This window comes from Anoplophora glabripennis, unplaced genomic scaffold, assembly GCF_000390285.2.
Source record: "Anoplophora glabripennis isolate ALB-LARVAE unplaced genomic scaffold, Agla_2.0 scaffold52, whole genome shotgun sequence".
Lineage (NCBI taxonomy): Eukaryota > Metazoa > Arthropoda > Insecta > Coleoptera > Cerambycidae > Anoplophora > Anoplophora glabripennis.
The window spans coordinates 350,186-375,148 of NW_019416264.1; the positions used below are offsets into that span (position 1 = coordinate 350,186).

The 24,963-nt window shown below is 31.7% G+C and overlaps 1 protein-coding gene across 6 annotated transcripts in view; it reads left to right on the plus strand.

Annotated features, from left to right (window-relative positions):
• The window catches only part of LOC108903389 (protein abrupt-like), an 85,663-nt gene that overhangs the window by 7,881 nt on the left and 52,819 nt on the right, over positions 1–24,963 (plus strand). For all 6 annotated transcript variants that reach the window (XM_018705558.1, XM_018705557.1, XM_018705556.2 and 3 more), the window contains exons 2-3: positions 2,787–3,298; positions 10,143–10,296. In XM_018705558.1, coding sequence (XP_018561074.1) covers positions 3,030–3,298; positions 10,143–10,296 — 423 coding nt within the window. In that variant the 5' untranslated portion in view covers positions 2,787–3,029. The remainder of the gene's footprint in view (positions 1–2,786; positions 3,299–10,142; positions 10,297–24,963) is intronic.

Consider the following 24,963-nt stretch of genomic DNA (forward strand, 5'->3'; position numbering starts at 1 on the left):
ACAATAGCTAGCGTTTTAGTGTTTCTTCGCGTTCCAAACGAGCGTTTCTAATTCAAATTGATTTTTTATGAACTTGCACATTTTTCATATGCCATTTATCATATGTATATAAAACATTTCAAAACACAAAATATAACATTCAAAAAAAAAGACATAACAAGATGTTTATAAGATACACAAAAAGAATATGACACACAAGAAGAAGAACACACACACACAAGAAAAAAAGAAAAAAAAAGAAAAAAAACTATACAAGAAGAATAAGCTTCAATAGTATTTCGAAATTGTTTCATTCCAAATGAGGTATTCATTCCAAATACATGCCTATTATCGCAGATATTTACTTTTCGTACTTTATTTATAACAATTAATTACCTCAAAAACCTTAAATTCTGACCTTATATACGTTTTACGCGACCTCGATACTAGGGACACTCAAAATTTCAATTAGATTCAATGAATTAACGTGATATATCGGTCATTCTGTATCAGCCATCTTGAATTCGAGATTTTTTACTGCAAGTTCGGTTTTAGCATAAAGACTCCACTTTTGGTGATGGTGTAAACCTTTTCGGTCTTTTATCCAGCTTTTTCGGATTTCCGACCACTGTGCAATGTCCTAAGTAGAGTTTGACATTGACATTTCGAGCCATGCTGCCACCATTACATTTTTAAGTTCTGAAAGGCCTATTGAAAAACCCTATATATTAACATATACAGGGTGTTCATAAGTATCATGTACATAAAGGAGGAGTTAATTATTTGGCTTATTTCATGACTAAAAGTTCATATAAACATAGGTCCGCAAACGCTTCGTTACTGATCTACAGGGGGTTGAAATTTAAAGATTTTTTTAGATTTTCTCTATAGCTCCCACAGTTTTTGAGATATTTAGCTCAAATTTGGAATATAGGTTACGCTGTAGAGCTTACATCATTGGACATGCCAAATGGTCGTGATATTCTACAGAGTGATATTTTTTCGGGGTTCATGCCCCCTTTTCGTCCCCTGAACTTTTTGTGCGGTGCGTCGCTGGTAGATTCTAAAATCAAAATTAGATTTTATGTTTTGTTAGGAAACTTTTTTACCACTTATGATTTTTTCGTATCTGCGACCGTTATCGAGAAAAAAGAATAAAAAACGATTTTATGTAATTCGTTGGATGAAAGAGCGACCGAAAAAAAGCCTAATTTTTCGACCCTTTGTGAGACCTCGTAAATTTACTCCAAATATGTGCCAAAAGATAGTCTATGATGAGACTTAAATCGTCTATAAGTTTTAGCTTGAGGCTGCATTTCGTTTTCGAGTTTCGGTTGATTAAAGTTGTCATTTTTACATGGATTGTTGGATCGAGGTTACACCGCTAAAAAAAATCGCTTGCACTTCACATGTGGCATATGTATTCTGAAGTACTTTTTCGCGCTAACTACGAATTTGCTATTAGAATTGCTTCATCACCCTTCGGTCTTCATGAAATGACTGAAAAGCTTTAAAAAAATGAAGAATTTCGAAGATTCCAAGATTAATTCTTTGACTTCCAAATGACCTGTAGTCATAGAGATTAACGAACCTTTGATTTTAAATCAATGATTTCGTCAACATTTCTGGGAAAGGTTTCTGAAGACCTTTCCCAGAATCTGAAGTCATAGAGATTAACGAACCTTTGATTTTAAATCAGCGACTTTGAAAACCCTAGAACAAGCCATGTAAAAATGACAACTTTAATCAACCGTAACTTGAAAACAAAATGCAGCCCCAAGCTAAAACTTATAGACGATTCAGGTGTCATCATAGACTATCTTTTGGCACACATTTGGAGTAAATTTATGAGGTCTCACAAAGGGGCGAAAATTTCGGTCGCTCTTTAAATTCTTAAAATGGTCCAGTAGGCTCTGGCTTTATATAGATCTCTAGAATCTCTTGTTTTTGTTAATTTTAACAATTTATTCACCACTACCTGTTAAAAATTAAAGCTGGATGACCCATTTCAAAATTCGTAAAATTTGGCATTATTATGAGATTATAATGAGTATTTAAAACACTTTTACACCTTACAGTTTGTAACATAAACCTTTAATTTTTAAACATATGCAGACCTACGTTACTATTTCAAATGCGAACTGTCTGAATTAATAGAAACAAGAAATTATCTAAATAAAGCCAAAGCCTACTGGTCCATTTTAAGAATTTAAACATCTAACGAATTACATAAAATCGTTTTTTATTTTTTTTTCTCGATAACGGTCGCAGATACGAAGAAATCATAAGAGGCTAAAAAGTTTCTAACTAAAACATAAAATCCAATTTTGATTTTAGAATCCACCAACGGCGCACCGTACAAAAGTTCAGGGGAAGAAAAAGGAAGCATGTACCCCGAAAAAATATCATTCTGTAGAATATCACGACCATTTGGCATGCCCAATGATGTAGGTAAGCCCTACAGCGTAACCTATATTCCAAATTTGAGCTAAATATATCAAAAACTTTGGGAGCTATAAAGAAAAAACTAAAAAAATCTTAAAATTTCAACACACTGTAGATCGGTAACGAAGGGTTTTCGGACCTATGTTTATATTAACTTTTAGTCATGGAATAAGCCAAAGAATTACCCCCTTCCTTATGTACATGATATTTAGGAACACCCTGTATAACTTTACGTAAAGCTTTTATGCCAACCACTCGACAAATAACTTGCGGAGTATTATCAAACTAAGTACCTGTGCAATTCTAGTAATTATAGTTGCGTTGTTTAGGATGACAAGTAATAGTTAATATTTCTGTTGTAGTTAACCGAAACCACGCAAGCGATGATCCGGAGTATCTGACCCGACAAGACAAAGAAGACAAATCATTCGAACACCACGATCGATCTCAAAACGAAACCAACTCAGGAACCAAACCCCAAATACGTAAATGCGAAAGAGATAGCGCCCAGTGCTAAACGCACAGCCGTAGTGTGCGCGGACCTTAATGTGGTGTAGCTCAACGGCTTAACCATTGGCGTAGAGATTGCCCCTTCACTTTGCCCAATGGGGGGCGACACCTCCCCGGAGCAGCAGTACTCGCTGCGATGGAACGACTTCCATTCGAGCATTTTGTCGTCCTTCCGACACCTGCGTGACGAAGAGGATTTCGTGGATGTGACCTTGGCGTGCGACGGTTGTTCCTTCAAGGCCCACAAGGTGGTGCTGTCCGCTTGCAGTCCCTACTTCAGGAGGTTGCTGAAGGCCAACCCCTGTAAACACCCCATCGTTATACTTAGGGATGTGCGACAGAAGGATATGGAGAACTTATTAAGGTAAGCTTTTAATCGTCATTTTTCATTGAGAAAAAATGCGTACACCACAAAAATATATTAAAGAACAAAAATATGCACAGGCTGTCTCAAACTCTATAGTATGGGCCTACTGTGAGGATTCCTTTTTCCTGTTAAAAAGCTCTCTTTTTTCTAATACACTTTTAATAGAGAAATGTTTCTGTATTATTTACCGTTTAAAAGTTATAACCAATATCGGCCTAAAGAGTCTCAAAAGAAATACCACCACCTAAAAATCACATTAGAGGTGGAAGGATCAAGTAGTCGTTGGAAAATAATCGAATGTTCGTTGTTTAAAGTGCATAAATGTCATAAAATACTTGTCATTACTTAATACGAACGTAAAACGTATAACTTTTGTGCTTACAAAATGTTTTCTCATTCAGAAAAAGTTGATATGTTGCTAATTTACGGAGAGTCACAAAAAAATTCAAGAAGAACTGTAGAGTTATATCGAGAAGGTATCCAGAGCGTCTCATTCCTGATCATAGAACCTTTACAATATTGGAGGCTTTGGAAATATTGGAATATTTGGAGACTTTGCGATGAAATAAAGATGCATTTTCTGTTCGGAAAAATCAAATAATTGACCGAAGGGTAAGAAACAATGTTAATACAGCTAGACTGTTACCAGATTTCGAACAAAATCCACGAAATTCTATACGGCAGGCTAGTCGGGAATTAAATTTGGATAAATCAGCCGTTCAACGAATTTTAAAGACCAATGGGTATCATTACTACAAAATTCACAATTTGGAGTATTTGCCTGAGCGTGACAATGAAAACAGATTTAATTTTATAGCTCCAATTGTAGTAAATGTAGAAACTGTCCATCAGAACCTTTTTCGGCACGTTCTTTGGACGGAGAAAGTCGGTTTGTCAATAATGGTTTGCCAAACAGACACAACAAACACTACTGGACCATTAAAAATCCCCACATTGTAAACCAGTCCAACACCAAGGCCATTTTGGAGTAAATGTATGTTGCAGCATCATCAGTAGGCATTTAATTGGGCCTAATTTTTATGAACATACATTGAACAGCGTGAGTCACCTAAATTTCCTACAAGAAAAACTTCCTGCACTTCTAGAGGATGTGCCTTTGCAGCTAAGGAGAAACCTATGGTTTCAGCATGACGGTGCTCCACCTCACAAGAATTGTGCAGCAATATTTAAATAAACGGCGAAAAATAAATGCAGCCCACATAGAAGTGAGGCGGAGATTGGATATTGTCTTGAAATGAGAGGTCATATAGAGACTAGATTGTAATATGTATGTAGTATGAAAGTGTTTACCTCATTTTTTAAGTTTAGTTATTGTTCTCATCACATTTTTTAACTGTATTAAAGAATTATCGAGTTTAATCCTTTTATTTATTCTTAATGACATTTATGCACTTTAAACAACGAACATTCAATTATTTTCCAACGACTACTTGATCCTTCCACCGCTAAGTGGTATTTATTTTGAGACTCTTTAAGACAATATTGCTTATAACTTTTAAATGGGAAGTAATGCAGAAAAATTTCTGTAATAAAAGTTTATTAGAAAAAAGAGAGCTTTTTAACTGCAAAAAAAATTGGGTATGTTTCTGGAAAACATCAATTGATGACATCATTAGTCGTTTCTATCAAGCCCCAAAGATAATATTTTCGATTGAAAATGGAGCTTACCTCATCCCACTTAATACCACGTGTCCCAAATTTTATTTCAATTTTTTGTATCCTCACAGAAGGCCCTATGTACATGTAAAATTAAAGATATTTTGGTGTAAATAAAATTTTTATTTCAAGTTTTCTGGAGACAGCATTGTTTATTTTTGACCAACTTCATTGTACCGGATAATATTTTAAAATTCGAACCCAACAATATATAAAATTCCTTACTATTCACATTTTATTAGCCAAATAATCAACAAAACAAAAAAATCCATGTTTAGGATAAGATTCCTTCACCAATTTCAAAAGTGTGCTCTCAAAAACTATTATTACCAGAAAATAAAATTCAGTATTTATGTTAAAAATTATATATAAGGTAAACTAGCAGTCATGTTTTTTGTAAACACTAGTTGTTTCAATTTTCCAAAACTTACCAATCAAAATTTCGAAATTTATGAATGCGTTTTGCTTATAAAATGTCGATACCATGACATATTCATCAGATTCGTAATGAAATTCGACGTAACAAAATGTATGATGACGGTCAAAAATAAATATTGATTTCCAATGGAAGCGAAAGTTGAACACATTATTGGCTGTCACAGAACAAGTTTGTAATGACCCTGTATCTTTTTTTTAAGTAATACAAGATATATTCCTATAAAATAAATAGATACAAATATATTTCATTTATTCCCCCATTTTTTTTTATATTGATGTTCAATTGTTTTTCTAAATATACAGGGTGCTACGAAATTCGCGGGCACGGACCGTGGAATCATATTAAGCTAGATAAGGTGATAAGTGTCTTTATGATTTTTCAATCAGACCAGTATTTTTTGAGATATAGCAGTATCAAATATACAAAAATAATAAAAATATATAACTATAAATTTTCAGTCATTACATAAACAATTACGACAAACAAGTTACAACATTGTTCAAAATTTCCACCGTCTGCTGTTAAACATGCTTCAGTACGTCGTGCTACTGCTCGAATGGAGTTGCGTTTCAACTCTGGTGTTATTTGCTGAATTGATTGAAATAGGCGGTTCTGCAATTCATTCAAATTTGCCACTGTTGTTCTATACACCAACGTTTTTAGGAAGCCCTAAATGAAAAAAATCACATGGCGTTAGGTCTGGAGAATGAGGTGGCCAAGCAAATGGACCACCTCTGCCAAGCCAACGTCCAGGGAAAGTAATCACGCACAGTTAATTAATGCGAAATGGGCACCTGCGTCATCGTGAATAAAAATCATATTTTGACTTACATTATAGACACACGCTACAGAGTCGTCTACTTCAGACAATACAACAAATAACGCCAGAGATGGCACGCGACTCCGTTCGAACAGTAGTAGCACAACGTGCTGAAGCATGTTTAGCAGCAGATGGTGGAAATTTTGAACAATTCGTTTGTCATAATTGTTTATCAAATGATTAAAAATTGAAAATTTTTATTATTTTTAGATATTTAGAACGGCCGTATCTCGAAAAATACCAGTCTGATTGAAAAATGATAAGAGACATTTTTTATAACCTTATCTAGCTTAACATGATCCCACAGTCCGTGTCCGCGAATTTCGTAACACCCTGTATAATATGATTCCGAAAGACTTTTTACGTATTACTGCCAAATAAGTAAATTGCAGTAAAAGGGTAATTGTGGATCACCCTATATATACAAAAGGAAATATACATCAATATTTCGGGAAATATAAAAAATAGCAGTCATTCTGAATTTGGAATAAAGTCAGGATATGTTAAAGATGTTGTTCATTAATACAGAGACACTTCATTTGGTGCTACAAAGTAACCCCGCGACTTTTATTAAAATACAAAGTATCTTTTCCATTATTTAAAAGTTTATCAAATATTTTGACTTTATAACCTAAATTTACTAAATTTTTAAATATTGCATTTGTTTATGAAAATACTAAAACATTAATTTGCATTCATTTGATTACTTGAAAGATGCAGCGTTTAAATTTTTTAATGAAACTAGTATTATCTAATCGGGTTTTATCAGAGCCCTTGATAAGGTCCACACATGTCTATAACATTAGACGTAAGCCTATGAATTCTCAATAAATCACAAAACCACAAATAGTGAATTTAAATTTAAATTATTTTAAATAAAAAACTAAATTAGTAATTATGTTACTAGTCGAAAAACAAATGTTAGCAAAAGCTTAAAAATCTCTAAAATTCTTTAATGAAAGTAAATGTTTGGCCCTCATGGTCTCCTCCTCATGTTATGTAACTGCTAGATTTCAGTGGATTTGTAATTAAATGATTTTTTTATATCGTAACTACGTTCATGTGCGTCAAAAATACCATTAACGAATCTTTATTTTAATTTAACTTCGTTTGATATAAGATGTTTTCTGTTTCCACTTTTCAATTACATTATAACTCCCCACTCCAGAAAACACACACAGCCAGAATTTTGTTTTCAACAAATAGGTCACAATCCTAGAAGGTCACTAATAAAAAATGAACTAAATATAAAAAGTGAAAAGATCCGATATCAATCTGGCCTTTCTTCCATTTGATTCCGTTCGCATATCAATAGTTTTTAGGTGCGCCTGTCTTACGATAAACAAGCAAAAATTACCCCAATCAATAGACGTATAATTGTAATGGTTACGGTGATTCAGATACCTAAGAAAGCTTCAGCGAAAAAATTGAGTACATGTCCTTATATGTAGATATTCCCATTGCGTTTGCTCCACTGACTCTAATCTTTTGTGGTTTTGCCTTCTTGTGAAAAATAATTAAGTTTATTACTAAGCATAATCAATATAATCACTAAGCAGACTAAAATTTTTTTCATTTCATTACTCTAAAAGTATTTCAATCAGTTTCAACATTCAAAATCTTGCGGTTAAAGCAAAGAGTTCCAGTTTCAATAGAGTATTATATTGCACCAAATATAACTATTGCAAGTCATGTAGCTATCCATCTCAACAAAAAGTGAATCCATTTAGCTGTAGACAGACTTTTGGATGTTGAAAATGTAAACAACTAAAAAATTATGTACTTTAATATGTGGGGGCGGAAAAATTATTCTTCGCCCTGTATTTAAGGTAGATAATCTTTCAGAAGACGTGGAGCTCGTCTAAACCAATTTTTACGGAACAATGACTGTCATCGAAACTAGATTATTTACATAAATGATACACTCTAAGTGGGCGCAAGCCCCTCTAAATAAACAATGAGTTTTTTTATACTTATATTATAAATGTAGTATTAGGTGTATTCTTGTTAATATTTTGGTGCTGTTATTAACGCCAATCACGTCTTTCAGATACGTCTAGAATAATAAATTATACAAATATTAGCTGGCAATACATAATATCCAGAAAAGAAAGAATTAGAAAGAAGTTTTTTTAGTCCTACTGCTATTTGTTTAAGCCTATATTAAAAAAGCAAGTTGGGAAAAAAAAATGAAGTATTAGGTGTATTGAATTATTTTGTCAGTAAAATAATGAACTAGAAGAATAATTACGTTCTGGCTTTTATTAATATACCTTTTTTATTTTATTCAGCATTTGTTTCTTAACAAGGCGTTGTATATACATTGGAGTCATTCCATGTCGACTGTCCCAACGCTTCCAGTCGACCGTCTCCAATCTTCATGAAATTTTGCACAGAAATAGCCCTTGGTCCTAAACTAATATCCTTTTGCTCACAAGTTATCGATGCTTTGATCTGCGGGGCCATCTTGCAATGATCACGCGCTTGCAATGATCCCTCAACTTTGATTGCTTGTTTTTTTCAGTTTGGATCCACCAAGAAGGATGAAATTTAGCTGACTAGGGCAACTTTTTGTGCCAAATCCCATCGTGCAAATAACAAAGCAATTATAGTCAAACCTAAATTGCAAATTGGTGCCAAAGTTGAGCAAAATAAAACAGTTTCTGAAATAATGACCATATTTTAAGCACAAATAACTTAAGATGCTGCAGTTTAAATTAGGCAATAATTTTCCTCCATGTGTGCTTAATTTCAAAAATTCAGGAGTTATGCTTCTGAAAGCAGACGATGGCAAAAATGACAAAAAAAATTATGCAAATTTTACCCACACACTCACATCACCACACATGAAACCACAGTGAAATCTCAATTTACCGTGCTTAAAGTATGGTTATTATTTCAGAAACTGACTTTTTGCTCAACTTTGGCACCAATTTATAATTTAGGTTTGAGTACAATTGCTTTTTTATTTGCACGACTGGATTAGGCACAAAAAGTTGTCCTAATCAGCTAAATTTCATCCTTCTTCGTTGATCCAAACTGAAAAAAACAAGCAGTCAAAGCTGAGGGATATTTGAGATATTAGAGTCTAACATTTTACTCAGTTTAGTTTAGGACCAACGGCTATTTCTGTGCAAAATTTCATGAAGATGGTCGACTAGGAGCGTTGGGACAGTTGATATAGAATGACCCATTCAGGAAATGATTTAATTTGAATTTGGCGAATTCGAGATTTCTTTTGAGTTAATAAATAAATCGTTCTTCCAACTTTTAATTAGAAGTTATTAAAATTATTTGTTTGGTTTTAAATATTTGGTTTCTTCAATAAATACATTTGTTCAACACTTGGATATTATAATAATTCACAATAAGTATATTTTAATTGTCACCAAGTTTTTCCAAAACAGGTATCAATTATAATGTAACTACAAATGTTTGATATTTTCTTTTAGTTTGAAGAAATATTTTTGTCATTGTAGATACAAATAACTATACACATTGCTTTTATTGTTTCTATATCGTATATAAAGAAGAATAATTTTATTTATAGGCTTGTGTATTCTTTTTCTTATCCTTATTTAAGTTGTGTTATCAACTTGTATGCTTCAATTCTGAACTAGACAGTACAAGGTATTGATATATGTAATAATTGAAATTGATTTTCTGGTTCCACAGTATTTTACAACTGCTAAAGTTCTCCTGTTGACGTAAACTTACGTAAAGAATTCTATAAATAATGTGAGAATCTAAGATTCGTAAATATTTATTAAATTTAAATGAGCCAGCGGCACCATCAGTGGGTCATACATGCATAAAATTTCTTACCAGCTCTCAAGAAGCTAAACATTATAGGCATATATTTCTGCAGACTGGAATTAATCTCAAGTACAATCCCCTTGTTTCAGGTTTATGTATAATGGAGAAGTACACATAGGACAAGAACATTTAACGGATTTTTTAAAGACTGCACAAATGTTACAAGTGAGGGGACTAGCAGACGTACCTGCAGGAGCCGCTGGACAAAGACTGACGACTGCCCCCGAGCAAAAGATCTCACCTGTAAGTTAGTTCTTCATTTAACATGTAATTCGTAACGCAAAAATCACGCAAAACACAAAAATCATGTGCAAGCACAAGTGAACACTTTAAATGGACTGTAGTCCTCACAGTCCTTTAAGCCCCTGGAAGTTTTCTTTTTTCCAGATATCTCCGAAAACCTTCAAGATCAAACAATGAAATTGAAATTAGGTAGCATTGTTGACTATAATTTATAAATAAACTGTGATATTGTGAAAATGTGATACATTACGAAAATAAAGTATGCTGTTATTTAGTTTTTCTACTTACAATGAAGTAGTTTTCTTCAATCGCAAAGAAAATTAATACGTTGATAATTACGATTCTATACATACTATGATTTTGTGTCCTCCGCTAGAGGTCTCTTCCGTAATTGAAGGTAATGAGAAAAAACCATTAATTGCCAGATTGTGCGGTTTGTCACAAATTGGACGATTTTTCGCTTACAAAGCATTCTTGTAGAATTAATTCATACAATTAAAATATCAATAAAATTGTTTCCAAATTTTGATAATGAAACTTAACATTTTATAGGCCTGATGGTATTGTGGTTGGGGAGTGGGATGTTAGGTGCCTGACTTATCTTCTTTTGGAGTTTTACTCAGATTTTTTCTCAATTAAGTATGTACTAAATAGTGGTTATAATGTAACGCATATCAATTAAGATGAGAGGATATTTATTCTTGTATAATCTGTTCACGTTTGCTAACTTTTTTGTTGATTTTTCAGAAAATTTCATTTTTGATACCTAAAAGGTATCGCCTGCAGGTAAAAGGTAATACTGGTGATTCTACTTCTGTTAAGTCTTATGCGTATTAAACGGTTGCCATAAAGTATGAAAATTGGATGGAGTAAAAAAGGCTACAAATTATAATTTCTAAAGTGTTATTAGATTATGTGGGTCGATAGCCGCACGGTTTAAGACGTCAGTACTTAAATCGATGTGTACTATTCTGCCCGGGTTCGATTCCCGCGGCCGGTAGACCGTAGATTAGCTATGCTTGTACGGAGGATTGGCACCCTCTGTGCAGGTATGGTAGGGTGGAAGAATGTTGGCTTGGATCAATGTGAGAGATTGACACAGGTTGGCATTTGACCACCTCCCTAATGAATGGGGTTTTCCAGGTTTCCCTCATTCCTGCACTGAATGGTGGTTAGGGCCTACCAACATAAGTTGTTCCTGAGCGCAAATGCGGCCTACTTAATAATAATATGCCGCCTCCTCTCCTGCACAAGTCTCCGACTTCTGGGCTAATTCTCGTGGTTAGAACGAGGAGTATAGATATTATTATTATTTACGTGAGAAAATTTAAATCAATTGAATGAATGAATTTTCTATTTTTATCATCAATTTCCAAGTTAATTATGGTGACCGGAAAAGTATCCTGATGCGTATATATAGGGTGTCCCAGAATAACGTGTATTGTAATATGGGTGGCAAGAAAATGTATACATTTGAAAAATATTTTTTTGTACCCAAACCGCTCATTTAATTAAAATTCTACAAGGGGCCCAAAAACTTTCAAATGGTATCACCTATCAAATAAAAAATAGTTGTTATTAATACCCGAAAGAGGAAAAAGTTATGAACGGATAATATCACCATACATCAATTTTGTAGAAGTTGAGAGTTTTAAAAACGCTCTGTATGACATCAAAATTTGTAGATTGAAAGCAAAAATCCACACCCCAAAAATGATCAAAATCGATTAATACGTATTCGAGATATTTACAAAATATTGACGAGCTTTGAAGCCATCTAGCGATCAAACGAAGCGATTTCGGATATACGTGAATTAGCCTAAATCTGCCTATTTTGAGTCCACGAATCTGTGGTCATCCATTGTACACGTTATTCTGGGACACCCTATAGATATCCAAAATAAATTTCATTAACAGGAAAGTGTAATTTTCACCTATTAAATGTACTATTTCCTTACAAATTAAAAACAAAGCTAAAATGAAAGTATTTTCCAGCGGCCTATGCACTTTCCTACTAAGCTCTTTGCATCTAGTTGAAAATACATTTTTGATGCCACAAATGAATTATCTGCAAAGAAAAACATATCTCTCCTGAGATAACAAAGTTAAAGACGTATAACAATAATGACATTTTTAAAAAAGCAGTCAAATAAGCTGGAGTAATAAACTGATGAGCTCTTCTACCTTCCCGACCTTGTATTTTGACAATTTTTTTGACTGGGATAAATTAACTGTAGTTTTGAAAATAATTCTCAATGCAGTTTCTATTTTAGTAAAACACGGACAATTAAATAGGAACATATTATAGTAAGTATTGACTAGGAATTGTCGACGTATATAATAATTGTTGCATTAATTAATATTATAAAAACAACACACATTAGCAATAGAAAATAAGGCATTGCTAAAGAAGCGAATGATATTCTAGTGCAGCAAACGGACAAATTTAAAAAACGCTAGTAAAACAAATGTAGCCTCTGATTATACATATCACATGTCACTTAACATTTTGCAGCTAGCAATGTACTGTTTTTCAAAAACATTCAATGCTTATAATTTATTTTATGCAGAAACTTAAAAATAATAATTATTATTTATGCAACAAAACAAATGCATACTGTCAAACGCGATTTGAGACATTTCTCCGTAAATAAGTACATATTTTTTTTATTATTTTCAGCTGAAGAAGACATTACGAAATTTCTCAGGTTTATTTCATTGCACAAGAATAATATAAAATTGACGTCATGACAAATATGATGATATCGTATCGTTTGAAACGGAAAATAAACCAACATTTCTAATGTAGAAGGTTCTCAATGCATTTTGCTGTTATCTCAACCAGAAGGTAGTTGAATCTTGGTTTTACGCAGATTGTTAAAATATTAAGCCAATATCAGCCGTCAAACCGTAAAGTTAAATGTTACTTCCTGTGGTAGATACGAAGACTTTTTTATTTCACTTACCATTATTCACTTTCTTATTTAATATTTTAATTAATTATTGCAGTAAAGATCAAGTTCCTTAATTCAGCAGAAAATCTTTTAATCTCGTTAAATACGTGATCGTACAGAAATCAGGGCAATTAGAATTGGCTTAATCGCGAAATCAATATTTATTTTTTAACTTAATCTTTTTTTTGCAGTTTCCTAACAAAAACTATGTAAAAAATAGCAAATACTTTTGTCACTATATTAAGATGTTTTTGTTTAAAGTTACATGAATAAAACAAAAAATTATAGTGTAGGTAAATAAATAAATTTGTTGTTTAATATTACTGCAAATACAGGGGGTCATCTACAAGACATTAGCAACAATTTAAGGAGGTTCTTCTTTTGGACCTAAAAATTGCAATAACTAATAGCTAAGCGATCACTCTAAAGGATGAACATTTTTTATGTCCTATCCCATTATAAGTCTTAATTTTAACACTGATTAGATATAACATTTCACGAAATTAAAATTACAACTGCGATAAAAAAATAATTGTTACATTAATGTAAGATTTGTAAGATAGCTTAATATTTGATATTAAGAGGATATACTCGAGATATTTCTAAAGCTAACTAATTTATTAATGCTTATACTGGTAGAAATCTTAATACACATCAGTCAAATTTTCTTTATATCTATATCTACAGTGGCCACAAAAATTACGGGATAAAAAATATTCTTTTGTAAAAAGAAAACGATAAGTAATTATTTATCAAACCCAAAAAGGTCTCGGCGACAAATCATCGTACATAGCTCCTGAACAGCTCAAATTAAAGAGGATGAATCAAACTAAAAGAGCTGATAGGTGAGATTTCCAAAAAAAATGGTTTTTGAAAGGGAAGCAGAAATTTAGAATTTTTTCCCATTAGATTTCTTATAATTTGTTAAAGTTGGTCTACGATAACAAAATTGTGACTTTTAGATCTGAAATCAGGAACATCGAGCTTCAATTTGCTTTTTTTATTGCTCTACGACCATTTTTTGCCAAGTTACAGCCTCTTGAAAGTCACCTAAATAATTTAAGATTTTTTTTAATCCATTAAATTTCATGACTAGTTTATACTCAATTTAGATACATAGTTGTGTAAAAACATTGTCCAATTTGAGTCATCCTTTTTATATAATAAAAGATAGATAGAAATAGACTATAAAATTAAATCACAGTTTCCTTACCTTGCTCTTTATTTATGTTTATGGATATTTTACTAGGGCTAATTATAAAATTATTAGAAGAATTCAGCTGCAGTCAAAATTAGGAACTTCTGTCTTTGTTAAAAAAATATGAACGTCATTTCTACTAAAATGTCGACAGTGTTTGTCAACGAGTGATTTAGTGCAACTAGTCGTCAAATTAACTGCAAATATATTCTTGGAAGGAACCAGTTAGTTAATTAACGAAGGCAGCCCTGACCTATACAATGTTGTTGCAAAAAAACGTTGTTACCACCACAATAGAAGTTGAAAAAATAATTGCTATTTAAGTGTTTAAAATTTTATGTAAGTAGTTAAAGTGCGAAACATAAGTATATTTTCATCTCTTAGTCATCTTTCGTCTTTTGCATTTATTGCAGAAACAGCAGTAGATGGCAGCAAAATTAATCTAGAATATAGATGCAAATGAGTCATACCAACAATTGCGCTGGTTGTTGTGATGATTTTCTCCGATTATTTATTTAACTCTTAACAAAACTGGCATCAAAAACAACCGTTCACAGCCAGATATAAGCAAGTATTTAACTGCACTATACTACGAGATGGAAAGGAATTGCGGTAATAACAAATTTTAGCTTGCAGCAGCATTTATCGGTATGATTATGTTTCTTATAAGCTATCGATTATGTAAATATTTCTATTAAAATTGAAATTGTCTCAATTCAATCTGTTTCTAATTAATTGTACAATGATTACGAACAAAAATTACACATTAATATGTATTGTTTAGGAACTTCGAATACAATAAGTGAAATAAAGAATAATAATTTTGTCGACAAAACTCGAATACCCATTAAAAGCAGATTTTAATTTAAAAATAAAGAAAAGTAATTTTTTGACTTGACATATCATCATACAACATCAAGAAGATCTAATCAGCTGAATTGCTACAACAAAAAATGATCTTCAAAGACAACTTCTAAATTTTCTGTGAAATCTTCCCAACAATTAGCAATTAGTACACGATTCTAGTTACCAGACACAGGATATATCATTTTAAGAAGGTAATAAGAAAAATGTATACCTATGACACCGTTGTTGCAAATAAATCTTCCATTGCTAGATAGAAAACAGATGCAATAAGCGTTTAACATTATTTAATGTTGATTTTCTATTTTGGTTATAAACAGTTTCTCCTCTGATCCCTAGTATTCTCCTTCTTCTACAAAAACGGATTCAAGACTCTAAGAGGATGTTAATAAGGTCGTTGCCTTCCTGTCCACTCGCTGCACTTAGGCCGAAAATTTGTCAACGAAGTGAAAGTATTTGATAGCATATAACACCGCATTTACGTTCAGATAATAGTTAATTACTATTTTTGGAAAGTGCTATATATCTTCCTTACCAAGGCTCATAACAGCTATAATCTCAGTTGAAGTCATGTTAATATTAAAAATACTTTAAGCTTGTTTTGGATTTCTTCACGTTGGTTTATTCGAAGGTAATTATTTTCAAAAGCATATTTGAAACATATGAGTGGTGAACTAAGAGAAAGACTTAAAAATAACTGACAGTTGTCATCATGTTTGCCTCAAAAATATGCCAAGTGCAACCAGCAAAATTATTAGGAATGCGTAGGTAGTGAGGAAGGCTAGCAACGGGCAGTTTTTAGAACTACTCTTAGAGCGGTAAAATTATGAATCGGTGAACAACACAATTATTACACATCTAGGTAGATGAATAAGCAAGTAGGAAGAAGTAATGCCGTTTATTAAATTTAATTGTGCGACAGAGTTAAGAATAGTAAATTAATAAATCATATATCAGCAATGTTAAACAAAACGCAGCATAAAATAAAAAATAATAGAGAATAGTTTTTAATCGTTTTAGCCTCCAAGGAAGCACGGAATACTTAATCAAAATTATGATGTGGCGCCGTAACAAAGTCAAAACAATGCAAAGCAAAAGTAACAGATCACCTTGTCAGAATATAAAATTCAAACTAAATTAATTAATCGGTAAAAGTGAAACTTCACAAACATGGTCATTTCAGACAAAGAGTACCTACGAGTTTTCCGCAAGCCTTCTTAAGAAAAACGAGTTGCGTACAATGCAAACATTTTTTGCTATTCTTCAATAATATCTGGGGGCTAATGGGGGTGATGAAATTCGTGAAATGTTATAATTTCTAGATAAAAAAAAGTTCGGACTTTCATAGATTTTATGGCACTACGACAGCTTTTTAAAACTTGGGAAGGATTGGTTCTGATAGAGGAAAATTCTTATCGAATATTTTCCCGTATTTTTTGTCTAGATACGTAGAAAAACGTAAAAAATAAATGTTGTTTCACAAATTCATTTTATATTCCCTAGCATATTGTAGCTATAGTAAAATCTTTAAATAGCGATTACAGGAATTTATTGCCAAATTCGGAGAGGGTCAAAAATATAATTGATTTTCATAATTTTAAAACTGACCGTTTTTAGAAGTGACTGCTTTTAGAAGATGATCAAAAACAAAGGTTTTACTGCAGTTCATCTTGACGAAAACTAGGTTTCGTTTGTAAATTATTTAACTCTGTTCAACCCTCTCATATGTATTTGTTGCTTTGATATCTGGAAAACGATTGTCTGGACCAAAATTGTAGGAAATTTGCTTGTGATATCTGGCAGAACTTTTCATATTTTTACAAATTTGATTAAGGTATGTATTTCCTTGACATTACAGTGATATAAGGTTTATAGATACATCTCTAATAATAAACAAGATATCGTCAAAAAAAGTATGTCAACAGTAAACTCTTTTGACTTTCTTGGGCATATCTCGCTTATTATTAGAGATAGATGTAAAAAAACCTTATACTGCAGCAATTAGTAATATTAAGAAAGCGTTCTATCCAAATATGTAAAAATATACAGGCCGTTTTGTCAAAAATATATCTTGTATCTTCGAAATGCACCATTTAATTGCGTTTCTAAGTACAGTTTTAAAACCACAAGAATAATTTCCTACAACTTTTATTCATACCATTTTCTTCTCGGTATGAACTTAATAAAAGATAAGAGTAGAATGTTAATTTTGTGTATTTTTTTCAATAAGCAGTAAAAACTTATTTATTTTAAACTACTTACACCTTTAATTTTTGTTAATACCAAAATTCATCGTGACTGATTAATATCCCAAAATCTACAGATTTCTACAAATACTGAACGGTAAAGACAAGAATTAGTGAGTGCTAGTAACAAAAGAGTTAAAGATTAAATATTACTAAAACATTAATTTACATTATTTAATAAACAATATTTTATGTTATATGTAATAGTATCTTATAAAATTGGGCCCTATATAATACAGTCATAATGTCAATAATTTTAAGGGAAGGGAAAATGAGTAGAATACGAATACGCCATTAAAGAAATTTTGAAAAACATATTTACGCTGAAAAAAAATATTTTCAAATGATTATATGTTATATTCAAACCTAATGTATTTGGTCACTAACCTAGTTTTTACTGCGTTTTTAATAGTGAACGACAAAAACAGACCTTTTCACCTAGCCTAGACATATGAATGAAAAGGATATTTTTTTAGATCTTAAATATTAGCAAATATTATTTATTTATTAATAAAAACAAATGTATAGGGATAATAATTGTTTCCGAATGTTGTTATTTAGTATTTTTAATATTGTTAACGCTTTCACTATGTTTTTCATAATTGGATATTTTGAATTTGAATTGAATATTTATTCAGTTTGTGGTACGCATATCTAGTAACTTACTGCTTTTCAAAGAGTATTATACCTACCTATTTAAAATGTTCGGCTAAAAAACACACTTATCCATCCGTAGCACTTTATTAATAAAGTTGTCATCCGCTGCACTTGAAACCAATTGCAATATTCTATACGACTGAGGAAATCAGCTGTTTCTCTTCAACGTTCGAATGCTTTGTAGTCAGCCGGCCAGCGCGTTCCCGATTGCGTAGTCGGGATTTCAGGGGTAATTTGCTTATTTTTTTAAAGGTCGAGTAAATTTTTTTTTCGATTTTGTTGTATTTATTAGGCCTTCCGTATACATGGTTAAAATTATTGACATTATGAATGAATTACAATCACAATATGTTACTATACGTCTCAAGTTTTGCTTAGAATACTGTAATTTTTAATGACAAAAACGTTAGTTACTAATTACTAAATAAGATGTCGATATTGGGATTCTGATGTTACACAATTTTTAAACCATTTTTAAAAATCTATGGCGTTAAATTAAAAATTCCGGTTATAAATACCTACCTAAAGAAATACTGAGAATGGATTTTAAATTTTTAAATATAGAATTTTCAGTTTTGCCTGCAGTTTTGTTACACTCGATTATAAATGAATGTTAACGCTACTAAAGAAGTTTATGCAAGTTTAATGTTAATGGAACCACATATTCAGTTCAAGACGTGTTCTTAAGAATGTGCGCAGAATGACTGATGGTATTCGAATAATGGAAGTTATTTTTATACAGTTTGTAAAAGGAGGAAAATTCACATATAAACGTATCCGATTAAAAGCAAAGGTAAACCTTTTTGAGTAGCTTTATTGCTTGTCCATCTTCCGTGGAGTCATGCAACGCACACAAATTTTTATAGCTTTGCTGTAATCCAATACACAAAACCTGTACAGTTCCTTATTCAAAAATTTCAAGTGGGCGGGACATTTATTAAAGGTGAAAGGAATAATAATATTTTCGGTATAATTTTATTACATATTGTAAAATCTGGAAATGTTAATTGTTTGATATTTCACCATTGGGTAATTTTGTGACAGAGTAACTACGCGTCTATTATTACCTTGCCAAACTTGATCACGTAGCCTTGGATTTTCGACTATTTTATGTAAATTTCCTTTAATTATTATCTTCAACTGCGAATGCTTGGTGTAATTAAAATTTTGTGGTATTAACATTTCCACCTGTTTATGTAGTTGAAAATATATTTACCACACAGTGAATACAATGCAATTAATACTCGAGCACGTTATCTAAATGCACTGCGATTAAAAGTGGCATTGTGGATTTCCCTATACGATGTTTGTTGCCTTGAACTATATTTCATTCCTTTGAAATGCATCCTAGAACGCAATCAATGCAGGGTACATCTTGGAAATGCCTTTTAAAAAGAGGTAACCTATATGAAATGTTATTGTAAAACTTTTTTCTTAACGCACCTTAGGACTATAATAACCCAATATACAGATTAAGTAAATTTAGATATATGTGTCCGATGAGCTTGAAATTATTCCTTAAACAAAAACTTATTTTTCGACTCAAAATTCTAAAGTGAATATAAAAATAGGGTTTTGGGTTGAAAATATTTATCGATACATGTTAAAAATGTTCGATTATAAACTATTATGTTTTTCTTGTTTAAACTCTACGAGTTACCTACAAAATTTAATTCCAAAGTTCCATATCACACCCAACTAAGTTAAAGCAAATTAGTGGATTTACTGTTAGCATTTTAATGAAAAACGGCATATTGTCGGATATAATGGAGGGAATTTGAAACACAATTAAAATAAAATATATGTGTGGTTTACTTAAGAGCAATAATTTCAGTCTGACTTAGTTACCAACTTAAAAAACAATTGCAATGGGTATTCCCTTTAGCTCGTTAATTTTATAGCAATGTTTTTGGCACAGGAACATTCGTGTTATAATTTTTAGAAAACAAAATCTGGTATTATTAATTTACTACATTTCAAAAAAATGTAAGGATTCCACAAACATTTGTCTTCACAGAAAACGAAAGACATTGAAAAATTCCGAGTTTTTAATTTTTCTCCAAAATCAAGCCCATTACTTTAAATTATTTTTTATATGTATTAGGAAAATAGAAGAATCCATCTATAATGGTCCAAATTGATCCAACCTGTACAACGAACCTATTGATATACCTAATATACAGCGTGTCCGGAAGTGAATGGGCGATATTATGATAATTTACTTTAAAATATATACAGTGTGTCCACTTTTATTTATGTACAAATCCGTAAAAACTTTATTCTTCAAGATAATTCAACAATATCTTTATAAAAAAATTGTTGAATTATCCTGAAGAATAAAGTTTGTACGCATTTGTACATAAATAAAAGTAGACACACTGTATACTTCTTGCATGCCACTAAAATGTATGGTTCCACAGAAAAATGTATTTTTTAAAGTAGTCATTAGTTATTGACAGCCGAATATTTAGGGATTATAGTCTAATTAAATAGTTTTTTTTGCTACATTTGCAAGTAAATTAAATATTTTTTACGATTAAACGAACTTGCCCATATTCAAAAGTCAACGACTTCTGACCGTTAGGTATTTTATTATATTACAATAGAAGCCTATATCTCACAAAAATCGATTTTTTAACAGAGTTAGGCTAGTGCAAATCGTAAAAATTATTTAATTTGGCTACAGACTTAGTAAGAGTGAAGTTTCATTGTATTAAAATCCTTCCAAATAATGGGCTTTCCGTAACTGATGACTGTAGTAAAAAATACAAAATTATTTTGCTCTGTAACTGTTTTACAGCAAATAAAATGAGACTTCCTCAAATATTTCCGTTTTCTCAAAATATTTACCAACAAAAAAGTATGGCAAAAAACTTTTGAAGTATTTTTAGAGTCGTCTACGTTTTCGATAGAAATCGTAGGTCATATTTAAAACTGTCAGAGAGAGCCGCAATTCAATGGCGTGCCAAGCGGAACAACCGAGACATGCGTACGCCGCTGACTCAGAACGCTTCTCACGTTTACGTCACCTTAGTATACTGTTGATTTGTTACCGTGCGGATGTTGCGTAATTAATTCATATCCGTTGGTGGTGGTGTATTGTAGACAATTTAATTTGTTGCTTTTTAATAAATAAAGCGTACGCCTATGTCCCGCGGCTTAGTTCTGACAGCCTAAATTGTATTTAAATGTCTTTAAATGTGATTAAGTAAAAAATGAAATAAAAAAAATAAGGTAACAATCTAAATCGATTTATTTTTACCAAAGGAAATTACCCTTAGGGTACAAACTTTTCGGTATCGGAGGGAATACATTAGCGCTAAAATTAGTCTCACTCTCCCTTCTTTTTAGATAGGGTGGGAGGTAACTTTGAAATCTTAAATAGAAACTACTATTGTCGTACAAAGAAAGAAATAACTTTAAGAAAAAACTCGTTTTAATTTTGCACCCCGAAAGGAACAAAAAGCTACCACGTCCATGTCGTTGTTCCTGGGTTACGCTAAAAACAGTTTATTCACCAGCCATTTACATTCCTACAAGTAACAATTTTTCAGTTATTCGAAATTTGCAAAGTGAATAAACTTTTTTGACGACGAATTTCGAGTTATTACATAAAATTACATATTGCAGAATTGTATGCGTAGAATCCCAATCTGCAATAAAAATAGGGGTTCCTTTTAAGCACATATAAGGAGGAGGGGAGGAGAACTAATTTTAACAGTAATTATGGACACTTTTTTCGTAAAGTGGTTATTTTTCGAGATATTTGAAAGTTTCCGTTAAAAAAATCACACGATATATTATTTTTCAAATCTAAACATATAGGTTTTATTAGATACATTGATAGCAGTACAAATAATGTTAAATTGATTTTAAAACAAACCCTACCCTTCATCTCAACGTACATATTCTCCCTAAACTAAACAGCACCATTTTATCTCTCCAAATCTCAAAGTATACATATTGTCGCAAATATAAGCGTCGTTAAAGTTTGTTACTACTCTACTAAAGTTAGATCGAACAGAGTGGGAGTTACATTGCATAACNATTTACATTCCTACAAGTAACAATTTTTCAGTTATTCGAAATTTGCAAAGTGAATAAACTTTTTTGACGACGAATTTCGAGTTATTACATAAAATGTGGCATTTTTTATTACAAACATATTGCAGAATTGTATGCGTAGAATCCGAATTTGCAATAAAAATAGGGGTTCCTTTTAAGATTTCCCCGCCCCACATATAAGGAGGAGGGAAGGAGAACTAATTTTAACAGTAATTATGGACACTTTTTCCGTAAAGTGGTTATTTTTCGAGATATTTGAAAGTTTCACGTTAAAAAAATCACACGATATATTATTTTTCAAATCTAAACATATAGGTTTTATTAGATACATTGATAGCAGTACAAATAATGTTAAATTGATTTTAAAACAAACCCTACCCTTCATCTCAACGTACATATTCTCCCTAAACTAAACAGCACCACTTTATCTCTCCAAATCTCAAAGTATACATATTGTCGCAAATATAAGCGTCGTTAAAGTTCGTCACTACTCTACTAAAGTTAGATCGAACAGAGTGGGAGTTACATTGCATAACTCCATATCATTCATATATTTTGGGATGTTACATCCGACAGAATAACTTAAAAATTATTAAAGTCTTCAAAAGACATAATCTTCTTCAGTCTAGGTACTGGTAGACAGTTCAGGAACCTATGGCAGTTAGGAATTTAAAGCAAAATATATCGCCTTTGTAACTGACCAGAAGAGTTTGGTAAATTTGAAACAGAATATGAGAAAAATGTATATAATTAAATATATAGTTTCCAAGTAGAAAGAGAGTTGAAAAATTAAATTCGCAGCTTATTTATTGATTATCTGACGCCGTATTTACAGACTGTCAGACAGTATACAGAACACATCTTTCGTATCATCAGTAATAGCGCATTATGAAATACTTTATTTTTAGAAAACCGCCCATTCAAATAAGTTTATTTGAAAAGCGCTGCATCTTTTTAAATTCCGGGAACAAAATGTTAATTAGGTCACACACCTAATTCTGAGTTCTCATAAATAAAATGAATTATTTTCGCTGATAGTAGAGCTTAGATAAGGTTAAACGAACGAGGTCTTATTTTTAATACTTATTCTATTGTTTCGAGGCTTGCGTTGTTTTGCAATAAGGTACAGGATGATTTTTCTTCAGTTTAGTTTATATATTATCCAAAATGTTTATTGTAATTCCTAAACCTTAAGATAAAATTTAAATTATCGTATATTTTATTTGCACATCGTCATCTCAAATCCGTCCCAATTTTTTTTCAGCGGGCAAGCAAACCAAGAAACGCTATCAATAAATGTAGACAAACGCTGTCCGCAATCATAGTCGAGCAACCCACAACCTTTCGTCATTTGCTTTAAAAAAATTGCTTAATCATAGCGACAAAATGCCGAACTCGCTTTAACGGTAAATATTAGTTTTATTTAGTTATTAGATTTGACGTATTTATTTGTTACTCACAAAAACCGTAGGCTGGACCCATCCTCTACAAACCTTAACTTTAATAAAAAAAGACAGAAACATTAATTTATTTAATTAACGTTTTAATTGATCGGTATCTGTATAATTGCTAAGTGGCAATTAAATATCTATACGTTAAAATATCAACTTCCTTATTTCGTATATATGACATAATTACCGCTATGATACCTACGTGTATATGTGCGATATTTTCAATGATAACTAGGTGCCTAATATTATAATTCAAAAACAGGTATATACGTAACAAATAAAACAAAAAAGGTCAAACACCTAGTTAAGTCAGAATCGCCAAAGTGTTTTAGATAATTTTCTAGCTGTACTTAAAATTGTTACGCTTTGAAGTCCGCGAGAAGATACGCGGTGTCTCAAAAAATCTCATAGCAAACAGAATGTTGTTTTAGAAAACACAGATTTAAAATATAAAAACTGGAAACTCTTAAGTTCTGTGAAAATTATGTCACTTATTTATCTTCGTAGAAAGAACATTAAGAAACAATCGGACACGTATTCAATGTGGTACAATACAATTATTCACATGCAAAAATTTTCATAAAATTTAATCAGTGACATTTGAATTAGGAACGGTTTAAAAATTTTCAGCTGCGAAAATATCACGTTCTTGTACAAATTTAGATACACTATTTCCAATTTTAAAGTTTTGCTCAAATTTGCACAAATGAAGGAACAAATGAACAAAAGATTATCATATTGGACGTTGAATGGAGTTGAAAAATTACTGCAAAAAAATTACTATGGAATGTTTTGAAGCGGAACCCGCAAAGAGAAATGCTTGCTTTTGTTTATTTGAACAGGAAATCACTTTATAAGGTGTTTTTGTGCTCTAGACAAACTGCAAAAAAGAAAATAGCCAAATTTCAGTGAGTACTTAAGTTTATACGTGGACATAGTTCGAAACACCCTGTAGCGACAAACGATCAACATAAATTAAGCAGGTTTTTTTGTCTGGCCTCATTATTATTTTAAAATCTCCTTATCACAGTAGCTGTAAGCAGGTGGGTACATTAATTATTCTCAGAGGTATTGAAGTTAGATTGCGAAATTCAAAGTAAATTGTTTTGCCCATGTGTATATTAATTTTAGTCTACCGCACCTGTTTTTTTGTCACTAGTAAAAAGAGACAATTTGTATTTTGCAGTAATTTTACCAAGACTTAATTAGAGCTCTGTTAAGGTACTACTATA